The sequence below is a fragment of the Drosophila serrata genome, unplaced genomic scaffold (assembly GCF_035046125.1).
Source record: "Drosophila serrata isolate PLE 108 unplaced genomic scaffold, ASM3504612v1 contig_241, whole genome shotgun sequence".
In the NCBI taxonomy this organism is placed as follows: Eukaryota; Metazoa; Arthropoda; class Insecta; order Diptera; family Drosophilidae; genus Drosophila; species Drosophila serrata.
In genome coordinates this window covers 3853151-3877778 of record NW_028257139.1, presented here as the reverse complement: position 1 = coordinate 3877778, position 24628 = coordinate 3853151, and the positions used below count along the sequence as shown (strand labels likewise).

General features: G+C 45.1%; 3 protein-coding genes and 1 long non-coding RNA gene across 5 annotated transcripts; 3 read left to right on the top strand and 1 right to left on the bottom strand.

The window, feature by feature from the left end:
- The first annotated feature begins 193 nt into the window (after positions 1-193).
- LOC110188630 (uncharacterized) lies at positions 194-760 on the top strand. The gene is made up of 2 exons (XM_020958403.2): positions 194-347; positions 407-760. Exons 1-2 carry the CDS (start codon positions 332-334, stop codon positions 562-564), a joined length of 174 nt encoding a protein of 57 aa, XP_020814062.2. The 5' UTR covers positions 194-331; the 3' UTR covers positions 565-760.
- Positions 761-863: 103 nt separating this feature from the next.
- Positions 864-7374, top strand: LOC110188382 (nucleolar pre-ribosomal-associated protein 1). Its single transcript, XM_020958101.2, is given in 3 exon segments — positions 864-1431; positions 1486-2708; positions 2710-7374. Coding segments are annotated over 3 exon segments (6237 nt in total). The 5' UTR covers positions 864-983; the 3' UTR covers positions 7276-7374.
- Positions 7375-11697: 4323 nt separating this feature from the next.
- Positions 11698-24113, top strand: LOC110188645 (uncharacterized). Of its 2 annotated transcripts, XM_086831955.1 has the most exons (4): positions 11698-12238; positions 21154-22314; positions 22514-23564; positions 23673-24113. In XM_086831955.1, the coding sequence occupies exons 1-4, from the start codon at positions 12230-12232 to the stop codon at positions 23732-23734; spliced, it is 2283 nt and encodes a 760-aa protein (XP_086688081.1). In that variant the 5' UTR covers positions 11698-12229; the 3' UTR covers positions 23735-24113. The 2 variants fall into 2 exon arrangements, with proteins under 2 accessions (XP_086688081.1, XP_086688080.1); XM_086831954.1 differs by having other exon boundaries at positions 22514-24113.
- Positions 18789-19358, bottom strand: LOC147643915 (uncharacterized). The gene is made up of 2 exons (XR_015271451.1): positions 19023-19358; positions 18789-18957 (listed from the first exon to the last, which is right to left on the bottom strand). It is a non-coding gene; the product is annotated as an uncharacterized LOC147643915 (long non-coding RNA).
- Positions 24114-24628: the final 515 nt, after the last annotated feature.

Below are 24628 nucleotides of genomic sequence, written 5' to 3'. Positions count from 1 at the left end.
GCTGCTTCGTTCCAGGTGTATACGACTAGCTTTGTGCGCTTTTTTATAGTTTGAAGCTTATTTCCTACCGGTTCATGTGGCCGACGAGGAACTACAAGTTGATAGCGGGCTTGCCCACGGTCATAAATAACCCACTTTACATTTTAAACAAAAAGAGAATAGAAATAACAGGGCGGCTTATCAATTAGCCATGAGTCGTTTGCACGCCACAGGTACACACATACGCATTCGCAGTCAATTGGCCACCGATTTGATTTGCCTGATTTAGTGCTCAAAGAACTTTCAGCAAATTGGCCCACTCGCCTAGAGGAGTATTCAAGAGTATACCATAATGGGTTGTTGTTGTAGTAAGTGATTTACACGTACATATATGCAAAGAAACCGACTAACGACGAAATGTTTACAGGCACGAGTAAATCTGTCGATTTGCCACCTGTTCCTCCGGCACCGGGAAAACAGCGTTCAACCTTGCCGGAATTCCCTGTCTCTGGAAATGTGATTACATCTCCTCCTGGAGGATCAGGATTTAATGGAGTCACTAATGCGGCCCTGGAGGACGACTAAGCCGGGATAAATCACCGATTCAGCCACAATGAAAACGATTACGCAGAGGGAAAATTTCTAAATTATCAATTAGCCAATTGGATGAGTCATTATCGAGCTGGAGGTCGGTTTCTCAGTTGACGAATTCCCGTACATATAGTTTTAGTATAAACATGTTCTTTATTGTTTGAAAAAATAAACCTTGTGCTAAACGAAATAGAATCCCAATCAATTCGGATATATAGGTGTTTTTAGCCTCAATTACCATTTTAATTGCCCGCCAAAATCGTCGCTTTACAACACTGAAAGAAAGTTGGTAATTCGCACAGAGGCAAGTGCGGTCATACCATTCTCCACCAGCACGTGTGCGGTGTTTTTTGTATTTAATTTTTAATTTTGACCGAATTCTATGAGAATAATTAGCCGATAATATAAGCACAATGGCCATACAACCCAACCGGCGAAAAAGGAAACACGAAGAGCCCGACGCGGACCACCAGGACGACGGCGAGGTAGCGGTGCCCAAAAAAGTTCCCAAAGAGTCCAACACTCCAAAGAAAAAGAAGGATAAATCAAAGAAAATCACAGAAGGAGAAACGGAGGAAAACCCGCCAGAAACTAACGGAGCAGAATCAGCAGACTCCACACCAAGCAAGAAGAAAGGGGAAAAGCCTGAAGCATCAACTGAAAATGAAGCGCAACAGGTGAATATGGAGGTAAGCGAATCTCCTTCCAAGAAAAGCAAAAGGAGAAAGGATAAGCAACAGGATGAGGACGAGGTTAGTCCCGACTCCGGCATTGAGCCGGAAGAGAGCCACCCAAAATTTCCCAATGACTTCAAGATGATGCAGTTCCGCACGAAGCTGCGTGGCAATAACTTTATTACTGGTAAGTAGGCTGGACATCGCATTGAGTCAATATTTAACTTTTGATCCCAACCAGAGCTGCGGCACTTTTTGTTCATGGTCACCACCCGGCCAAAGATCGTGGCTAAGTACATTGAGAAGCGCGGGAAACCCTTGGAGTTGGCCGAGGCTTTCGACAGAATCGACAAGAGCAATCTATTCCATGTGGACTATCTCACCGAAGCGCTGCAGCGTGTCGTTATGGAAATACTCACCAACCAAAAGAGCCATATGGAGTCGGCTGCGCATGGCTGTCGCTACTTCCTGAAGGCCCACGGCGGAGTGCTCGAGAATTTGCTGCAGTCGTCGCGACCCAGTCATCGGCGCAATGCTCTAAAGCTGCTGACGGCGATTGTGTGCGTGGAGCCTCAGCTGGGCCGTCAGGTGCTTAACTCCTACGATGTCCTCTCCAATGTGACTGTGATGCAGCAGATGTTATCGCACGCGAAAAACGATTACCAGAACGAGGATACGGTTCGCAAGGCGTACATACACTTTATTTTGGCCTTCCTGGTCGATGGAAATACGTTGCTTATCCGAAACATCCTGGACCGAGGTCAGCTAATCGGCGTGCTGGCTAAAGGATTGGTCTACGATGACCATGTCACTGCCTGCGTGGTACTGAACGCCTTGAGGCAGTACGTGCTGGAGAATCCCGACATTCAGAAGACAAAGAAGGTATTGGTGTTCGACTTGGAATGCTGTAAAAACCTGCGACGCCTTTACGACTGGGAAGGACCGAACGGCCTGCCAGCACTGTTTGACAACAAAAAGGGGCGAAAGCAACCGCCAAACGAACAGGAGGCAGAGGCTGTCTCGGCTGCAGTCCACGAACTGCTTCTGATGCTGCTTACTTCCCGCAAGCACGGAATTTGCTTTGATGCCATGACGCACTATCGCCAGAAGCAGAATAAGCTGCAGGGCAAGGTGCTAGGTTCGCTGTACAAGCCCTACAAGAACCCTCGCAAAATGGAGCTAGTCCTGCAGACGTTGAAGGCGTGTCCGGATTTGGGACGTAATACCGTGAGGAATTGCTCCTTGCTGCTTAGTCCGGTAAGGAGTACAATCGAGGAAGTGCCCGATGCAGCGCTTTTCCTGGCTCAGGTCATCGATGCTGTGCCTCCCAGTGCGCTCTCAACGGCTTTCGACAAGATGACACTTACGGACTTCAGTTTCTGGATCAAGGAGCTGTGCCTGCCCATCGAAGCCTTGATGCACATCACGGGCAAAAGTTATTTGAACCATGGCGAATTCCGACTGACGATTTGCAGTGCAACGTCTCCTGCTCTCCATGATGCGGCAGTACAGCAACTATGTGCGTGCCATTGCCACCCGGGAGCAGTCAAAGAAGGCGGGCAACTCCCTGCGCAAGTTTAAGTTTGATTTGCTCAATCATTTAATGGTCCATTTCCCGACAATGGAATCCATTTTGTACTCCCTTTTCCTGGCCATCAAGCAGCAGAATCAGGAGGGAGTGGATGTTCTGGACTGCCTGTCAGTTACCTTAGACCTTGTGCTGCTGATGTGTAAGGAGAACCGGGCTTTTGTGAATAAGACCAGTCAAATCCTAGATTATCTAAAAGTTCTGAGCCCTTTGTACCAAACCAATTTCGATGAGCTTAGCCAGCCGCAAGACATCCTGAAGATTCAACTGGAATTAAAGTCGATCAAGACCATCTTGTTGCTGTTTCCGCGCAGCTTGAATCCCAAGGAGAAACTCTTTGAGAGGGTTTTCCTGTCCTTCATCAAAGCCTACATGCTGGAGGATGTGGCCATAAAATCAGAAGCCGGCAACATGCTAAACCGTCTCTTCCACAATACGGGTTTGTTTGATTCCTGCCGCCACGAGATTAACATCTGGCTGGAAGCTCTTATTGGATTTGAATCAGGCACAGTGAGCAATGTAGCGAGAATTCTGTTGACAATACTCGGCCTGGATTGGAGGCAGATAGAGCTGCCGGAGCTGACCGTGGCGGAAACAGCCATCAACACCAAGAACCTAAGCAAACTGTTTGCCCAAATCGAGCAGGGACAAACGGTGCAGGCATATGTGGAAACCCTGACCCTGAGCAAGATGATGCCGCTGCTTTTGAAGGGAGTGAAAATAGTGGCACCCTATGATGCCTATGTGGAGCTAGTCTTTCTGCTCCTCTTCCACTATCACAGCAAGCCGGAATGCGTGTTTCAGCTGTACGATGGTCATCTAAAGAATCACAGCGATTACATGAAGAGCTGGCTGCCCGGGCGTGGGAAGGATAAACCGAAGAAATTACCAGCTATCCTGGCCAAGAAGTGGCCGCTGCTAAATCAAATGCACACAGTACTCGCCGAGGAAGATCCGCAATCTTTTGATCACATCTTTAAGGCGGAGAGCCCCGAAAATAACTTTGAGCTGCAACTGGGCGAAGGTCAAACCATGTTGCTGGACTCGAGCCTCAGTAACCCACGTCGCAGCATGATCTATGTCCAGGACCTGCTCTTCGTCTTTAGCCACCTCCTTTCCAGTCAGCGACTAAGTAAACTACAGGCGGAGCTCACCGCTGATTATCTTATCAAGTTCCTGCAAGTCGCTAATCAAGTTGACGGCGGCAATGATGAGCCCGAGGGGGAGGACGATCAGGAGCAGGAGGAAACGTATACACAAAATCTTTTGCACTACATTTACAGTATCCGTCTGGAACAACTGCATCCTACCGAACTAATGAGCGAGACCAGCGAAACGCGCTTGAACTACGTCATATTCCTGCGACGACTAACGGAGTTCTGCAGCACCTTGCCACGTTTCGAGAGCTACTCGACAAACTACAAATTGCACTTAATCAAAGCGTTGGATATTGCGTTGGACACATCGGTGGATAAGCTGGAGGAGCAGCAACAGCTCGTGGAGTGCGTGGCTCTGGTGGACGCATTCGAATTGAACTCCAGCGAGTGCTCCCAGATGCTGAATCTTCTCACAACAAAACTGCAAGCCAACGACTTTATGCCGAGCAATAAGCCTAATCATTACTTTGACCTGCTACTTCGCCTGCTGGGACGACTGACGAAGCTGAAGGAGCCCATTGACTGCCGAAAGGCCTTTAAGGTTTTGCTGAACTTCTACAAGAAATTCTGTGAGCTAAGCGAGCAGCAGCTGGAACCCATGGAGGCGGCTTTGCTGCAGTTCCTGGTTCACTACCATCACCACCTGGCCGAATGCGATGAAGAGTTTTTCTCCTGTTTTTTTACAGCCTCTCGAAAGCTGAGCAAATCCGCCATCCGTCTGGCTAGTTTGCTTTTGGAACGTCAGTCCTCGTTAGCAGAGAAGTTTGCGGAGCTGCTGCCCAGCAATTTGGAGCAAAAGGAGCTGGTGTATCCCCTCCTGGACATTGCTTTGACTAAAAAGTATCAAATACCTCAAGCGGTGTTGCAACGCTGCTATCAAACCTACAAGAACGGTTTCATGAAGAGCATTGAGAAGCCCCAGAAGGCAGCCCTCATCTACCGAGAGCACCCGGAGGCCAGTGCCCTGCTCATCGCCCTGTGCATGCCCAAGTCGGAGTGTGTGGATTATTGCCAGAAGCAGCTGAAACTCGACTCTGTGGAGCTCTTTCAGGTGCGAGTTCTGCGGGAGATCTATTGGCAGGCCTTTGCATCCGCCAAGGATGAAAAGCAAAAGGCAACCGTATTCGTCAATTACGTAAACCTCAATGTTCAACTGCTGGCGTTGGATTTGAAGAAGCAGGCTTTGGACTTGCCCAAGCTGGAGCAAATAGCTTGGAACTGCTACGAGTGGTGGGATATGAACCGTGAGAAGGATCTTCCTCTGGATTGGAGTCGATTGTTGAGCAACCAGCAATGGATGAATTTCTGCAAGAGCTGCTTAAAGCTGGCTCTCCACCTCGGCGAGGACCGACAACCAGTTCAGGATGAAACTAATGGGCTTGTGCTCAAGCTACTGGCCTTCCTCTGCGACGGAATGTATGCGGATTACAAAATGGAGGAGCCGGCGGAGGAGGACCCCACCACAGCCTTGCTTTACGAAATGATTTGTACCCATTCCTGCTGCTTTGACCACCTCTTGGGAGCGCCTAGTGACACTAAGACCCACCTTCTTCAGCTCATGGAAACTCTGGCCAGAAAGGCACCCAGTGCACTTCAATCGGCTCATGTACCTGTTATCTTGGGATCGTACCATGCGAAGCTCTCTCCCTCCGATCGCTACGGACTGGCGCTGTTGGAACACTACGAACGGTTCGACGTGGGTTTGGATCAGTTCAGACCCTTTATCTGGGGCGAGAGTGCCGTGGCACACTATGCCTTGAGAGCAGCCGATGACGATGAACGGGCACGCTTGCAGCAGCAGGAAACCAATGTGGCACAGGTGCTGGCCCTAATTGTTCGTGAGACTAGCGAGTACACTATCCAGAATTTCCCCATTTGGAGGAGCCTACATGCCAGCCAGCAGTTGCCTGCGTCGACGTTCCAGAATCCTGCGGAAAAATCCCACAATTTCGGCGACAATCAGCTGGAACAGATGGTCGAGCAGGGCCGTGAAGACTTCCCCCAGGAACTGCGTCGCATCTGCCCGAAGCGTGAGAAGATCTACGAGACCTGCTACGATCCCGCCTTCCTGCTTCCCCTGATGATGCACTGCTTTGCACCGGAGTCCGTAGTCTGGGCTCGCTGGCCGGTGCAGAATGGATTGCTGGCGGTTAGCTTCTGTGGACTATCCTCGCTGGACAAGGATATGCGCCTGGCGGCGGCCAGTTGTCAGCAACGCTATCGCACCCACTTTGAGCTCTCCAAGTTCTACGAGAAACCACTGTGGACGCAGGCCTACGACAACATCCAGGCTGGATTGAGCGAGCTGAGAAGCACATGGCTCGCACAGAGGAGAACGCATGGGGGAACTCCAAGAGTGCCTCTAATCCCGGCCCTGTTCATCGCGCACAGCTTCAACCTGAGCACAGAGCCAACACATCTTCTGTACAAGCGACTGATGATGTACCTCCGGTTAAAACAGAGCTTCAACTTCCAGACCATACCCGACTTCAATGTGTTCTTCTACTCCCAGGAGCCGGAGCACCATCAGTACCGTGAGTTCATCATCGAGGTGCTGCGGTGCGGTATCAAGTGCAGCGCTGATCTCTTCCTGCTGGTGTCCACCAATACTTTTAAGGTGTTGCTTGGATTCTATGGCTCTAGTTTGGCGACGCTAGAAACGAATCTTTTGTTGCTATCAGTGCTCTCCACGTGCGTAAAGATCCCCGGTGCAGTCAAAATTATGCTGGAGCACGTGGGCATACTGTCCTGGCTGGTGGGTGTCATCCGCGACACAGAGTTCCATCGGTTCGATATCATCGAGGGCGTCATCAGCATCATTAACAATCTGTGGTATTCCGTGGCTGCCGCGCGGTCAGAACTGCCAGACTACGACCATGTCCAGTTGCGCCTGTATCGCCTGGTGCTGCAGCTTTTGCCGCTGCTATCGCCTCGCATTTCAGTGCCGGGCTTGGGACGCCTGCTAAACGTGCTTTGGAAGACTGGCTCGGCCAGCGGTCAGCATCGCGCTTTGTCCGCTGCCCAACTGGATGTCCTCATCGAGTGCTTGGCCCGGCAGTGGCCGGATGAGCTGGCGGGAGTGCGTTACGTGAAGAGCTACGGCGGTTCGGGCGCCTCTTCGCGGTCGGAGTACTGCGACTGGCTGGCCAGCGATCAGAAACTAGATGGTCATGCCGTACTCGCACTGTCCAGCCTGCGGGAATATGCCATTGATTGGTGGCAGGCTCACAACCAGGACGAGAGCAAGGAGGAGGAAAAGGAAGTGCTGGTGGAGTCAAAGGAGTAAGTCCTTTTTTAATAGTTTTTGCACTAGGTTAAGCTATTGAATTGTGTTTATTGTATAGGCAAAAAGAGTCTTCGATTTATTAAACTGTATGCAATGAAATCTTCAGCGTCTCTAAGTGTTGTCTCGCGATGATTGAGCGGTCTTCTTATCTTTCAATCCTGACTTATTACTGCCGTAACTCATGCTGTATCAATATTTGTGGGAGTTGCCCCGAAAGCGAATCACTCAGTGAAGTGTTGAAAATGAACTGTCATGTCTCTGGCTGCTCCATAAGCCTCGTCAACCTTCATTAGTCGGCTCGCAGCGTATGACAAATTACGGGCCATCAGCATAACAAAAGATCAGTTAAGCCAAAAATGAAGAAAATCCGAAAAAAAGCAAGGCATATGGCAAAACCCTTTAGTGTTTGTTAATTTGGCCAATCCGTTTTCACACGCAGCTGCCACCCGGCACAAGTGGGCGTCCACCGATAGCCCCATCCTCCTCCACTTCGAACGGTATGCATCACGATGTATGCCGCGACCCCAGGCACCACCTACAATTTGTTGGGTCAACAAAATGTTAATCACCCGAAAGAGCTTTGGGCATAACCCGGAGAGTGATCTTCGGTCGCCGGATTTCTACTATAATATGTAAAGCAAAGTGCGCAGAGTTGACGCAATCGGCGAACGAAAGTATTCACAAGATTTATGATCTGACTAGATGTCTCGAAATCTAAGCCACTTGGTTACATAAACACCCGGGGTTGGGTCGCGCTCTAGAGTTGCAGATGGAGATGGAGATGGAGCTCTGGATCCGACATAATTGATTGATATTGCTTGGCATTTTGTTGTTTATGAGGCGGACGTCTTGCCAAAAGGTATCAAATGTATCGTCGTTTGGCCTGAAAAATATAGTGGATCGAATAAATGTATAAATTTTGATTGACCCCGAGGCATAAGCAACATGGGAATATATAAATGTATACGGCAAATGATCTGGGAAATCATCTCGCCTGATGGATTATATTAATATCGCATGGCTATGTATAGTCATAAGGCCCTTAAAAAATTGGTCGTAAATCGAAGCGTCATTAATTGGCCACATTGTCATAATCTGCATGGACTAATAGCTTCATTGGATTGATTGGAAGGTGCAAATAAATGTATAAAATATATACGTTGTAGACAGTTTCAAGGTTTTAATAATAATACCTATTTAAAGAGCCCAATGGGAATATATTTTGGAAAATTTTGACAGGTTACATTTACCTTAATGCACTCATTTCAATTCGGAAAGCTGTTCTGTGTTAGTTTTTAAAGCGCTAACAACCTGCAATTTTTTTTATTTAAGTGATTTTAAATTGATATAAAAGTTCTTAACCCTAAGCCTTTGTTGAACATAATGGGTTTTCTCTTTTTTCGAGTGGCTTTGAGATTTCACTTACTTCACGCATCAATCAAAATTCTTCAATAAATCTTAGAGTTTCACTGCCATTTCAGTTTCTTCAGCAATAGGCGTGAAAAATCGGGACCCAGCCATGGCATTGAACTACGCACAATAGGCCAAAATACATATATATATATACATATTTAGAGTTCAAAAGTTCAGCCGGTAGCCGGATCAGCATCCAGCAGCTGCCCAATATTCCGACAAGACAATGAGGCGGGATCCCATGGAGGCCCCTCTGTGGGCGTGACCACATTTCGCTGGACAATTAAGCGGCTGTCAAGTGATTAATTTAGCTTACTTAAAAAGCGATTTCGTCTAATCCGGAACTGACAAGGCCCCGCCGCAGTGTAACCGAAGAGCCCAAGCGGCGACGGCGGATCTATGGGCATCCCCGGACCCCTCGGAGCGTGGATGCATATGATTATCCATAGTGATGCGTTAGCAAATCTTTTCTCAGGTTTCAGCGGGTTGCCTCTTCCCCTGGGTTTTGGGATTGGAGATGCTGCTTCTGCCGCGTTCATATTTCACACCTTAAACGACAATCCACGATGGCTTTTTCGACTATTTGCATTTTAAATTATTAGTTTTTAGTTTTGGCCCTCATTGACACGTTTATTTTGTGGCGCACAAAGGCCTTTGTCTTATGTCAAAACGTATGCAATTTATACAAATTTATTTATAAACAAATTTTCTCGATTGCTCGTTGCTCATTTTTTGAGCTCGTTGCTCTTTTTTTGTTTTTGCTATTTATGGTTTCATTTGCCACTGCCAATCGTAAATGCCAGGGAGCTCTGGAGCTTCAACTCCTCCCGGGAAGGTAGAGAGGGGCCATCAGGTGTCACAATGGAATAAAGCTAAGCCCCAGGCCTCAATGCTGATCACTTGTCCAGATAGATAGATGGATGGATGACTTTATTATGCGGACGATTGGTATGAGTTATGTGAACGGTAGTGGGAAAAGGGCGTGGCCAATTAAATTAGGTTGCTGAGGTCAGCCTTGTCAGTTGTTGCCAAATTGAGCACGATGGAGGGTCAAACTTGCGGTTAGCTCAGGTTATGACAGCACAGAGGATCACCTCTGATGGGATGCCAATCCGTAACCGCAAAACTTCATTAGGAATCCAGTTCACATAGCTGCTGTGCGACCGGGAGCCATGCAACTAGCATTTTCAATTTGTCATGCACTCGGGAGAAATTTCGTCCACAAAAAGGGTCTTCTTACACCCATAAACTTTAAGAAAAATTTAGGTATTAGGTAGGTAGATTTGTTTTTAAATTAATAATAATGTAAATAACTCAAATTTCATTATGGTATATAACTTCTTTTAGAGGGATTTCCTTTAAGTGTACCATAGCAACTCCTCCAACTCCCCCCAAATAGCCAGCAGCTCATCACGTTGCGCCTCCAGTTGGACATGGTAGCATGTGCTGTCTCTCCTGGCCAAATCATCGAATCAAAATTTGTTCAGCATACGGAGCAGCAAAACGATTTTGACTTGGAAAGAGTCAAATTGAAAATTTGCAGGCGAAGGAAAACGCATGGAGCAGTTGGAAAAGGGTGCAAACGGGTTCAAAAGCTCACCAGGCAACGGCGTCGAGGCGTCGAGGCGTCTCGGCATCATTTCAAATATCAAAAGTCACGACGAAGAAAGCTGGTTTGCCGCGCGACGTGTTCGATGTTTGGATTTTTGGTTGTTTTTTTTTTTTTTGCTGGCTTTCCTTGGTCTTTACGAAGCATTTGGCAAATAATGTGCTGCTAAGAGATGTGACTCCGACTCCGGCACCGACTCCCTTGCACTCGGTGGCACAAGGAAAACGAGTCATCTGAAAATGCTTTTCACCGCCTGCCGATTCTCCATTGACAGCGGATGAGGCTCCTCCTCCGCCAGCTTCGAACCCGCACCTTTGCCGCGGGCTTAATTTCTCATACAGGTTACGGTGGCCCAAAAGGTGTTATCGCACCTACCGCGGAAATTTGGCAATGCACACAAAATGTAATAACATAATGCATGAAGAAAAAGAAAAATGTTATATTCATATTCAGTGAATTCCACTAAAGGAATATTTGAGAGTCTGTTAACAAAGTAGAAGTTAAACTTAAGTTGTCTGTCTGGCTGGCTATCTTTGTTAATTAACTGCTGTTTCTAGGATAAAATAAAAATAAGACAATTAAAACGAAGAAATCCTTAATTTATCCTAAGCTGCTTTTTTAAGTTAATAATTGCCATACAAGGCGCCTCAGAGTGCTTTCAGGTTTGCTGCCTGTTTGGCATTTAGTTGCTCATCAAACCACTGCAGCTTTTTAGCCAAAAATAATTGCAAAACGGTCCAAGATAAGCAGACTTTTCTTCAATAATCGGAAATGGAAAAAGGCAACCGGAAATCGAAGATTCAAACCATGAACCATCTTCAGAAATGAGTTAATTTACATGCTGAATTGGCGTTAATACGGGAGAAATTTGCACGAGGAAATGGCCAACATCAGCTGCATCTCCGACACCAACTTTGATCTGCGGCACGTGCGTGCGCCTGAACTGGCTTGGAGCAAGAGTGCTCATTAAGCGCTCGGCTGCTGTGGGCAAGGATTTGGCCAAAAACGAAACGAGTTGGTAGCAAAGATGCCACAGAGCGCGCTGTTGGGTAACTTGGAAAGTCTGTGGACGAGACACGCATTAAACACGAACGAAAACAAAAATACTGCAAGCAAAAAATAAATAAGTGTGTATATAAAACTTAATCAAGCCGCAGGCTGCGCTGTTCCACTAGAATTGAGTTGCGTCATGGCGGCGCCGCTTAAAGGTGTTGGGCGCTCTTGTGAATTGGCCAAGCTGCGAGCCAAGTTCAAGCCCAACACACAGCCATAATGAGCTTGGCTTTCATTCATTAGCCGCCTCCAGCCGGCGCTGGCTACATTCGCGCCATCTGCAGCATCTTCAGCGAAACTCCAGTGCTTTTGTCTTCGGCCAGGAAACCTCGACGCGCTCGCGCCTCAGTCTGCAGCGAGCGTTCAGACGGTTTGGTTCAGTTGTTGTCTGCCAGCAGCGGTTAGCCGCCCCAGCGCCCAACTCCCTCGAAAAAATAAACGAAACAGTTCTCTCCTTTGGACAAAACTCGTAGACCAAAAAGCGAACGAAACCCAATCGATAAACTGCTAGCCGCGAAAATTATCGGCCGGTGTGTGAACTCTCCCGCTAATTCGAAAATAACGATTCGAAATTTGGCAATTAAACGAAAATAAAGTGCAACGAGGAACGGATCGGAACGGTCGACAGCCAGCGGCAGATAGGCCGTAAATCCACCTAATGAATACAATATAATCCCAAAATACAATAAAGGAAACGTTAGCAGCTAATTCGCATTTGATTAGTTTATGTTTCTGTCCCGATTCAAATATTACAATTTGATTGCGTGCAACGACTTTCGAGAGACGAGGAGAGAGCGGAGCGACGTGGCGCAGAGTCATCATCTAGCCAGCTGGATTACGGCGCTATAAAATTGGATATATCCTACGAACACAATCGAAATGCATATGGTGAGTATTATTTAAGTAAACTTAAAAAATGTTTAATTTAAATATTGAGAGGGTTTTTAATTTTAGTTTCAAAATATTTAATTAGAAAAATATGCGTTTTTTTATTGATTAATACTCATGAACTATAAAGAGTTTATGGTTTCTCTATGGATTACTCACTGTGGCAGCTTTCAAGACGTTATCATGAATTTCCATTGTATAATGTTGGGTTATTTTTAAAAATAATACCTTAATAATAAAAAGGGAAAGTTTTTATGCCTTTGCAGATTGAAATGGGATCAATTAATCGAACTAAAATCGATCATAACTAAATCTAAAATGCATTAATTTCAATTCGGAAAGCATTCCTGTGTTAGTTTTTGTTAGGTTAATTAATCTGCATGCTCAATTTAAAATTTAAAAATTTTAAATATTTATAAATTTTTGACAATTTTAATGATGTAACCCCTTATAAAATTTTCAAATTTCGAAAAATTTTCGAAAATTTTTTTGTGACCGGACATGGCTAAATCGATTCGGCTGTTGTTTCTGATCAAGAATATATGTAATTTATAGGGTTGGAAAGTATTCCTTCACAGAGTTATAAGCTTCTGATTAAAATTAAAATACCGTTCAAAGATATAAAAATAGTTTTCGATTTAAGAGAAATCTACCTACATGGCGTATACTTAACGTCAAACCCTTTAAATTAAGTATACGCAATGGGTGTCTTAGGGAAGAATAGATTAAAAATGTATAAAAATAAGTAGTTACAGTTGCAGCTTAAATATTTTTTAGATAGAAAAATAAAATAAAAATATAACAAATACTAAATAAAATAATAATAATAATTTCGGATTTCCAAGTTATTGCTGGAACTTTTTTAAAATATAAATATTATCAATCAATAATTAATTTTACTAACTTTGTTCTCAAAAGACCAATGACAGGTGATAATGAAGATATTTTTCAATTTAAATATCACTTAGCGGTTCCAAGGAATCCCCCAACCCGCATTACTTCTTCACTCAAACTTCACTTTTTCATTTCTTTCAATCTGAAAGTTTGACTGACGACCCTCAGTAGAAATTTCACCAAGTTTGCTAATTAAATTACCTCAATTAGTAAGACACAAGCCATCTGGCGATCCCCGCCCATTTTTGGCACATCGAAGAAACCATCAGTGTGGGAGTTCCGAGCTGCGATCTGACAGCTTCGATCGACGCCAATCGATCAGATACCCCTCGCTATTCATGAATATATGCATGGGATCTTTTCGTTTTTTTTGGCAAGACCAAATTATTGAAAGTCATTGGTCAAGTCATTTGTGTAATGGCTTTTTAATGCCATTTAATGATTCCATTTCAGAGCTGGACACGGCCAGAGAGGCAATAAAACAATTTAATTAGCGACATATGAGACGCATTTAATTTAGAGATCACAATAATGCGTGGTGCCCAGCAGCTACGGCTACCGATCGAGTTGTTTTACGAGCGTTAATCACTCACTGAAAAGCAGAAAGTCCCTCCGATTAAGGCCATTAAAAGCGACATTTAATGCCGTGACTTTGAGGCCAGACCTAGTTGGAGATGCGAATGTGAGTGGCGGTGCTAACAAGACCTCCAATCGCAGACGTTTAACTCAATTAGATTGGGCAACCTCTGGCGGAGCCATTTACAGGATTTATATGCCTTCTGGCCCGCATGTAATCCAGAGCCGGAATGGCAATAGTCGCTGTCCAAGGCGAACCCATGTCCAAGCCCACACCCCAAGCATATCCGATTTCGGGTTATGCAATCGACAGTTTATGGCCAAATTCAAATCGACGGCGACCTGTTCGCCAGCCAAAGTTGAGAGTTGGCTAAAGCCTGCGACTGGACCTGGTCGAATCCCAGTTTCAGTACCAGTCTCAGTGCCAGCAAGTCATCTGTGAAGACGTCCCAAAACGCAAGATGTGTGCAGATGCCTGCCGTTGTTGACATGCAATAAAATTTCACTTTTCACCGTTGCATAATTGCAGTTTGACAATGCTTAAAATTGATTATGCTGCATTTTCCTTTTTTGCTTTGCTGTTTGCCTTGGCGAAAAAAACAGCGTCGGCTTCCTTGCCTTCCGCTGATTTCACCAGCCCAAAATTAGCCATCGGGTCATAAATCATGCAGAGAGACATCCAGTGTCAAGGGATGAGCTGGGACAGCTGCCAAAATGGGATTTTCCCAGTTGGTTTAAAAAAAATACCCTAAGCTTAGAGTAGTTCATTCTTTGTACAAGTTATAAACATTTAACTCTTCAGCTAAAAACTAAGATCAGCCAAGAAATTCCACTCTATAATTACCAACAAAAAACACTTCCGAATTATAAGTACTTCAAAAGATATTCCCTAATGTTCATAAAAGAAAGCTAAAGCGATAAAAAATGAAATGGTCTTAACAATGCCTTCAGTCATTAGCTTGAATTTCCCCCAAAATAAAACCAATCCCATGTTCCCCCTCTTTCTTTATTATTATACCACCGATGGTATCACCCCCGCGTTATCCAGTTTCTCAAAAGCATTTCAATTAATGTTTTCAAGCGCCCCGGGGTACCGATTTTCACAGTCATTGATCGGCAGGGAATGGTATTTGATTTGCTTATCGACCCGCTGCCATTGTGGCTGGGTAAGGAGCGAGTGTAAGGTAACAAAAAAGTAAAAGTGCCATACACTCGCTCACGATCGGCGCTTCATTCACAAGATACAACATATTCAATTCATGGATTCAACAAGAAATAAATAACAAGAAACTGGCGCCCGCCCGCACACTGAGGAGCAAGCACCATATTCAATTCATGGATTCAACAAGAAATAAATAACAAGAAACTGGCGCCCGCCCGCACACTGAGGAGCAAGCACCGAGAGCATGCATATATCGTGCCGGGAGATCTGTATCTGTATCTGGATCCAGGGTCTGCACGAAATTGTGCAATTGTCAAAATACCAATTTACAATTTACCCTATGATGGATGGCCAACGAAGAGGATACTGAGAGACGACGGCTTGTGGCATAAATCAGAGCCACCTGAGATAAATAAGCAAAAAGCCGCTGAGAAGTGTCGTTGGCAAGTGCAATGGATGATTGCGGTCATGCAACGCTTTTAGGGGGAGTTTAGTGTCGAGTTCGTTGCCTAAGTCTTTTGTTTTTGGTTAACTCCACCACGCACACCTCTTGCATCTCTCAGCTCTCAGCTAAAGGTCAACAGCAGCCCCAGCTGCCCTGGCAATTGTGCGTCAAGTGGTAACTGGCACACGACGCTGCATACACAATGTAAGCGATTTACATAATAATATGTAACTATATAGACAGGCAAGACAAAGCACTAGGCGCTGGGCATAAAAACATTTACCACTTCCACCACTGGCCATCGCCACGGATGGGGAGCCGCAACTGGAAGCCCAATGATCTCTTCTTCCTCAAGAGGGAGAGACTCGAAGACCTGATGCCCGGGCATCGATAAAAGTGAAACCGAAATTGCCGAGTACACGGCCCAATGATGCCATTGACATTGCATTTTTGTCTCAACGCGCCATTAGATGTAAAGAGCAAAACAAAAAAGCGGAGGAAAAAATGAGGGGGAAAAACAGAAATGAAGAGATAAAAATAAAGAGTTTCCCTCACGAATGGCTCCTCCCAGCTCTCCGACAGCTTCGAACTCCCAAAACAATGGGGCAAACATTACGCCAATGCGCCCGCAAAAAGTCCACAATACAAACAGAAATTGCTATAGGATTGCTGTGGAAAAACCTTATAGCCATCTCGGAGTGTGTGTGCGTCTCGGAAATTTATTGTAATATGCGCACATTGGTAATTTTGTCTTATTTTTATTATTATGAAATGTGGCCGTGTGGCTAAGTAAAAGCCGGGAAGATGGCATTGGTCAATAAGCTGCGGCCAAAGCTGCAGATGAAGATACGGATTTTCACTCAGCCACTACTAATGTCAGCGAGAGTTTGGCGTGGCAAAAAAACAAACAGTTTGCTGCGGAAACCTGTTGTAATAGACAGCAGACAGACAGGCAGGCATAATATTATTATTATTGCCATTATGCATCTCCGACTCAATCGGTGCTGCGGCTGCCTGCAAAAATTGAACTTCGTCTGCTTATCGGTTGATCATCGCTAAACTTGACCTCTGGCCAATCAGCCGAAAATATGGCTTACCTTTGTCTTCGCCTGCGATCCGATCTGCCATATCTATGACGGCTTACACGCAACCAAACCCAATTAAATGCACATAAATATGCAAATAAAAGTCAGCAAAATGGGCCCTAATCGAAATGTAAACAGCTATGAGTTCGGAGAAGATCCCCTCGCGATATCGCGTTATTGGTCAATATCCCGAAACCGATATCCAATCAATGCCAATCAAAAGCTCGCTTCCACGTCAAAACTGCCTAGGGATTAGGCTAATATCTATCTGGCCGAAACAAAAAGCCACAGATCTTGGAATAGGGCGCGTCAGCCTCGACATTTGAGTGTGAAATTATGCAAATGCCCGGGACTTGTTATCTATATGCTATCGGCTATCGCCAGCCACACCGAACGAGCTGGAAAGCAGCTCCAATGGAGGGGAGATGCTGCGTTTGGTGGCCCACACACGCAATTACAGAGGTTTTTTATGCGTTTTTTGGGACAACAAAAGCTTGGTAGCCACAAAGGCAGTTAAAAGTCCATAAAATACTGTAACAAATTTATTGGGTAACTGAAAACAAGGGGAATCATCAATGGGATACGTTCAAATGGTAGCGAAACCACATCGATTTGTGCATGCTCTATCAGAGTTTTATTTGATATTATTATTTATTATAAAAATAATATAAAAGAATGGTAACAAAAAAGGATTGGAAGGATAAAGAAAACAGTCAAAGAGAAAAATATTTCTTACTATGAATAGTAAGACAAGGATCCAGGTTCTGTTCCATATCCTACAACGACTTTATGTTTAATATTATATATTTTTATAAAATAAAAAGATTTTTATTACAAAATATGTAGTTAAGCATCTCATCTGCATCATCAAGATCACCTGCAAAAAAATATATAAAAGCAAAACTATATTTGACATTTTTATGGAAATCGTTTGGCGGAGATTTTTGTAACACCTTTGGGCCTGTGATGATCATTTTGTTTGTTTTAACTATCGTCTAAAAATTTGGTTATGAATCAATACCAATTTGTATAACACAATAATAGGCAATTTAAACAAAAGTAGTCTTGGTATAAATATAACCAAATAAGTTTTCCTTTCAGTCGTCAGATCAGTCAGTTCATGGCATCTTTGGGCGTGAACTTGGCCTGGTCATAAAAACGGCATGAACTGGATTTTAATCTAATATATCTTTCTGTATTATAATCTTTGATTGCAATCCATGCGGTTGCATTTTATGACTGTGCAGGGATTACAACATCATCTTTACAACATTTATATTTATGCTGGCCCACATAAAGCATAAACACCAATTTGCACCGGCTCGCCAATTGGCGGACTGGTTGGACTTTTGATTGGCGGGGATGGGTTTGGGAATGGATTGCGTTATGTGGCGAGCGGTTACATCCAGAGCCAGATAAACAACTTTCGGCCAGGTCTCGAAATTCGGGGTTTATCATCTGCCAGCTGCTTAATAATGCGTGGCGGCCAGTGGATGCTACTGGATGCCACACTGCACTAAACCACAGGCTTGGGCAATGCAATCCTCCGGCGGCAATCCTAAGTGCAGCATGTAAAATGTAAAACTGAAAAACTGCATCTGCAGAATGCGAAATGAGAAAAATTTCAGAGGTGCAGCGGGGCTCAGCAGGCGTGAAATTAATCACAGTAAAGGCGGGAAATTCCAGAAAGGCCTCCCTCCCCCCGCCGAAACTGACAGCTCGAATTACTGGCATACGAATATGATGTACCATTTCTTTATTGTTTTGTTGCGGAGTGGAACTGGGTTACCCAGTCTTCGGTCCCCAGTCTTCGCCTTCGAAAGTGAAGTTTTGGTCAGTTTTGGCTTATGCAATTGCCAAGATTGCGGAGATATTTGCTTATAAGAAGAGGTAACCGAACGAACACACAAAAAGAAAACACTTTCAACCCACACATCAGGGGAGAGAAGAAACACAACGTAAAATAAATAATACAGACAGCTCTGGGCCATTATCCATTGAGGTATTGCTAATTTATTGGCGTTGTCCGATTGTTGTTAAATCACTTTTTACACTTTATACACTTTGCCGCAATTTTGTGGCCAAGATTGGCTTGGTTGTGGCGGCTTCGGGCCTTTTTGCGGAACTCAGCGGCCACTGAATATAATTATGGATAATTAAAGGAATTTTATTAAGCTGCCTTATGGCATTTTACGCGCTTGTTAATTTTGTGCATTTACCATGTGAATATCTCCATCCAATTAAAACGGATATTTAAGGCCCGGGGAGCGTCTTCGCTTGATTATTATTATTATTAAGATTTTGCCTGTGAACTAGTACGAATATTAAGCAGAGAAATTTGACAAGCCTTTGGCAACCCCTTTTCCAATTAAATATCTTTTTACTTAATTGATTTTTAAACAAAGATACACGTATTTCTTTAAGGGATTTTAAGCTAGGCTTTTAAATGGTAATATTTTAGCCGCAATTTCACCAAATATCTACAACTAAGCACTTCCGCCATGGGCTGCCTGGGAATATTCGTGTTTTCAAGTGCCAAACATTGCAGGGAAATAGCCTGAAATGAAATAAAAATGGGAATGCCTACATGCAATTGAGTAGTTTGCCTTTTAATATACATACCTGCGGAGGTTTCCATTTGCCTGGGACCGACGACCATTACAATTTATGATGATTGCTATTTCTCTTTTTCTGTGGATCCACCATCTCCTCCTGCCCCTTTATATATGTATATTTATCTTTATCCCATTCCCATTCGCCAGCAAATTCAAAGCCGGCAAACTTGATTAGCTTAGCGCCAAGTTGACGCCACTGACGGACTGTCCAACTGTCCCTGTCCGGCTGACTGACTCGATGCCGTCGATGATTTCCATAGCGAAATTGACGCAAATGAGCAGCCAAGCAGGCGCAGCCATTGATTTTGTGGCCGGAAAGTCAATGGCAAAGACGACGAGAAATTATTTCCCATCAAAAGGCGCTACCTTTGCCCTTTCGCAGAACTTGAACCCTGGCCTTGGCTCAAGCGGAAGGCAGGCTGTCAAGTTAAATTGTGAAAAATAATGGTTATTTTCACCAGTCTATTTAATGTGAAAAAAAGGCGAGTCATGTTCGATTTTATAGTGATGGACTTCAAAGGAGAGACGCCTTCGGTTTGTCTGAAGGCAAACAAGTAGAAAGTTTTTTTCAGGGGGGCAAAGCCCCGGAGTCAAAGGTGTTGAGCAGAGCTTAAAGATTAAATCGATACGGAAGATGGATCGATACGAAAAGATATCGGGAAGATACAATTGTATAATTGGTAATTTTGTTTTCGTATTTGTACACGCTGGAAAAGTTTTAAATTTTCAATGATCCTTCCTTGATGGTTACTGATTTCTTCTTCGAATAAAAATATTCATGTTGTATACTGATTAATATAGTATCTTCTTAAGATCAAAGCATTTCTATTTCCACGAATTATTTCGTGTTGTGTAGTTCAAAAGATTTATGCAACATTGGCATACCACAACGCTCGAGTCCTTGCTGCGAATCCAATGGGCTTTTCATTTCATCTGCTGCAGCTCCGACTGCTGATGATGCTGATTAAATAATTTCCAGGCAACGACTAGACCACGATTGTTCAGTGCGGCTCAGATGTTGCTGGTAACTCGAACTAATGCCCAGTGCCAAGTGGCAACAACGTGACTGCCACACAAAACTCCTGGGCGCCCACAACGATTCCAGAGCCCAGACTTAAATCGAAAACAACGAAAACGAAACCAAATCAAAACGGAAAACTCACGTAGCCGCGTCTCTGCTCCAGCAACAGGTGGTCAGATGGGTTGTCTGGACACCAGCCAGCATCCAGCATCCAGCATCCACTGGTCGTTGATGCAACAATTAGCCTAAACTTTCAGCAAACAGCCAAACGAGCAACGTTGCAAGTTGCTGGCCAATTTGCAAACTCTCAAGACTCTCTTGGTGGAGCATAAACCACCAGAAATCAATCGTCAAGCTGTTGAAAATGGGAAATTGTGCAAATGGCCCAAAACGCAGCCACAGACGGATTCCCCTCGAATAATTGAGAAAAGCCAAGAAAACCTCTATGAGTGGGCAGTTCGACCAACAAAAAACTGTGTATAATGCGTTATGATTTTCCATGTGCGCAAATGCCGGAAAGATTACCACTCGGCGATTAGCGGGCTTCACATGGAAAACCAAACAGGGGTCACAGACTCTGTTCAGGCATTTTCCAACAGGTTGCACAAGTACACTCCAGCAATTGGGCTTGGCCAGGAAAATGCACGGGAAACTTGGATATAAATCATGAAAGTTGCCAAAAGTTAGGGAAACTCAAAGAGTTTGCTATGCAACAATTTATGAAAAAGATAAATAGATAGATATAGGATCAAATGTCATAGATATTAATACATTTTCCTAAAGTTTAGTTGTAGTTTACTCAATCTTAGTCCCAGTTTAAGAAAATTTCTTAAGACTGCATGAAAATGCTGAAAGATCAGCTTAGCAATTGCACCTAAACTAATGCTCTGTCATAAAAAAATGGTTAAGGTGTCACAGACAATTAGCCCAAGAGTAAGTTGGCCCTAGCCCAAGGTGTCTCCAACTAGCAGAGCATTAAAATCTCTATGGCCATTATGGCAAATGAGGCTTGAAACTAAGACCCCATTAGGAAAGAGCGAACTTATTAAGTTATTAAATTTAAAGCCCAATCATTAATACTTCCTCCATACTCTTCTTCGGTTTCTTCCTCTAACAGAGACACCTGATCAGTCTGCCATGGGCTTTGCTGGCGGTCCTCCTGCTGGCTGCTCTCAAGCTCCATATGATTAATGCCGATTCCAGTGCTGAGGCGGACAACTCCAGCACGGAGAGCAACGAGATCATTCCGCGGGAGGCCATCCAGAAGCTGGACTACTCGGTACGTCAGGCTCTTCTCCGGGCTATCGATAAACTGGAGCAGGAAGAGGCAGCTGCTGCCGGGGTTACGGAAAGCGGAGAGGACAGTCCCAGTAGCAGTGGATCCCGATCCTTGCTTCGCACGGAGACTTCCACTCTGCCCTCGCATCGCGAAAAGGACGAAATCCTGGAAGAAAGCACCCACAAAGCGGAGGCAGAGCCTGTAGTTCCCACTGTTCAGTTTTACACAGCCACCTTTGACGAGAAGAACGCCCAGGAGCAGCTGCTCTCCTCCTTCATCGATCGCTCCAAGCTGTGGAAGAAGACCACACTGCGCAAGCAGAGCTCTCCTTCCACTGCCCTGCCCATCGAACCCAAGTCAGCGGAGCCAGAGGGTCCGGAGAACCGTCAGCTTACCCGGAGCGTGGACAGCTCCAGTTCCGGATCGGTCAGCAGCAATGAGATCTCTCACGACAGTGGCAGTCATGAGATTAAATTCGAGATCAGCAATATAAGGAAGACAGCTCCTACAACAACTTCTACGACCACGACTACCACAACAACCACTCCAAGACCCCGCACCACCCGGAGGCGAACCACAACAACGACGACAACGACTACCACGACAACTCCAAGACCCACCCACAATGAGGATGGAGAGAACATTGAGCTGGTAGACAAGCAGGACATTCGTATCCAGGAGGCGCCACTGGTAACTGCCTTTACGGTGGATCTGGATGAGCGTGGCACCGCCCAGAAGTTCCGCCCCCTGCTGTCGGGTAACCAGCGGACTCCCACCTACTCCCAGCAACAGCAACATCAGCATCTGCTGCCCCACATTGGACCCACCATCACGAAGCTGAACGTGCTCGAGTCGGAGCCTCCGGCCACGCCGCTGCCCACACAGTATCCACCCACCAGCAGCACAACCACCACCCAGATCAGTACTAGCACCAGCCCCAGCGGAGGTATCTCCACCACGCCCGCTTTCCTGGCCAGCTCCACCAGCAATTATGTGAAGGTAAGTATGTAGGAAAGACATGAAATCATGTGTTTCTTTCCCCAAATTTTCATTTCAAAATTATATCTTGCCAATCAGGCCATCATAAAAGGTTATACCTTAAAAAAAGCACACTATTTTACAATTCATTTTAGTTTTAAGTTTCAATTTGAAAGCTAAAATAAGCCATTAGACCAAACTAACACTTTCTAACCATCAGGAACCCCTGAACACTCTGCCCGAGCCTCCCAGCGTTAACAACTATCTAATCGAACGGCAACGTGCCTTGGAGCAGCAGATTTACCAGCTGAAGGTCCAGGCGCAGCAGCAGCAGGCTCTGATCCTGCGGCAGCTGAAGCTCCTGGAGGAGCAGACCCAGAGCCGCTTCCAGGCATCGCCAATTGCTCAACCCAGCACATTGCAGCCGCAACAGCAGCAGATACAGCAAACACAGCACCTCCAGCAGCAGCAGCAGTCACAGCAACTCCAGCAGCAGCAGTCACAGCAACTCCAGCAGCAGCAGCAACAGCAACATGGTCCACTGGAGGCCATTCAGACTGCGCTGCAACCGCCCTCGGTGGGTTACTCCATAAGGCCTTCGGTGGAATTTATACCCAGCACACATACCAAAACTGTTATTTATCCCACATATCCAATTGAGCAGCAATTGCCGGTTCGCGATGCCGTTTCGGGTCATAAATTCGCCCTGCACGGCAGCAACAACAACAACTATCAGAAGCTTCCAGCGCCGTCAAATGCGGTGCAACAGATTTTCCAAAACCTGCAGCAATCTCTGCAGAAATCGAACGAAAACAACATCGGTGGCAATTTGCAGGGCCAGCCCTCGAATCAGTTCGGCTTTGCCCCGGCTGAGGCGTCGCCACTTCAGGCGCTGCCCCAGCACAATTACAAACAATTTCAACAGCCGCAACAGCAGCAGCAACCACAATTGCTGCTGCCCAACTACGTGAGCAATGCGCTGTTCCAGCAGCAACAACAGCAGCAGCACCGGGCGCGCCAGTTCCGCCAGGAGACGGACGTAGGCAACTTTGGGCTGAATGCCAACGTGGAGATCCAACCGAGCACCTCCTTTGCGACAACCATCGTCAGCCAGCAGCCTGCATCTAATCCCAATCCCAGTCTGGAGAACCAGAACTTTTACAGGCAGCACCTGACGCCACAGCTTAGTAACCAGTTGCAGCAGAACGCCCAGCAATATCTGCAACAGCAGTTGCAGCAGCAACAGTCGTCGGGTGGCGACACCAGTCCAGGTAATGCACCCTCCAAGAGCCGACAGGGCAGCCCCAGTGGCAACCTCCTTAGTCAATTTAGCAGCTTAAGAAATCTTGACGAATTGAAAGTAATCAGTAAAGTTTTAGCTCTCAACCACGGGATACCGCAGTTCTCCTCACAAAACCTGCACTTCAACGGGGCCTTTTGAGCACTTGCACCACCACCTGCACCACAATCACCACCCGACGCACAGTCCATAGCCCAGTCCATGGTCCGAAATCCCCACACAACAAATACGAACCTCCAAGACCCACTGTTTCCTCTTACACCTGACCGACAGAGAGTCAGTCGTCCACAGCCCTTCTTCCAGTGGATCTAAGTTTTACGCACAACATCTTTGTAAATATTCATTTTATTTTTAAAACATAAGCATTAAAAACTAAGAAAATAAAGAAAAAAAGAGAGAGAGTGAGATGATCGACTGGCGGAGAGGAGGAGGAGTTTAAGGTGAGGCAGAGCAAAGTGTTGAAGTGTAATAATTATTTATTTTTTATGTGAATAAAGTATATCTTAAAGTACAAAGAAAAGTGGTTTTGATGTTTATCTTGAAATGCATAATAATACCCAGTAAAAAATATTAATTTAAGCGAAATCAGTAATCTTTATTAATCCTTTTAAGAAAAGTAAAAAGCATTTGGAAACAATGCCGGCAGAAGCATAACCAAGGTACGGCTCTTCGGCTCATCCGTTGGCTCTATGGGTACAACAGGACGTCCTAAGACATTAAAAGGACCTACAAAAATACTTAGTCAATGAAAAATGTCCTATTTATGAGGATTTATTCACACACCTTTAAGGACATCAGAAGATCCTACATCCGGTCGGCAATATGCCACTGAGAACAGGGCCAAGAATAGCAAAACCAAACGAAGAATCATGATATCTATGCTGAAATTCAACTAAAGAATTCCTAAATATGCTGGGCTTATATACCTCATGCAAGTAAAGCTAATTACTTCTTAGGTTAAGTCATTAACTAATTGTATTTTTTACCTGTCAGTCTTACTATATCAAAACTAGGTTAATTTGATTTTTGTAGAAG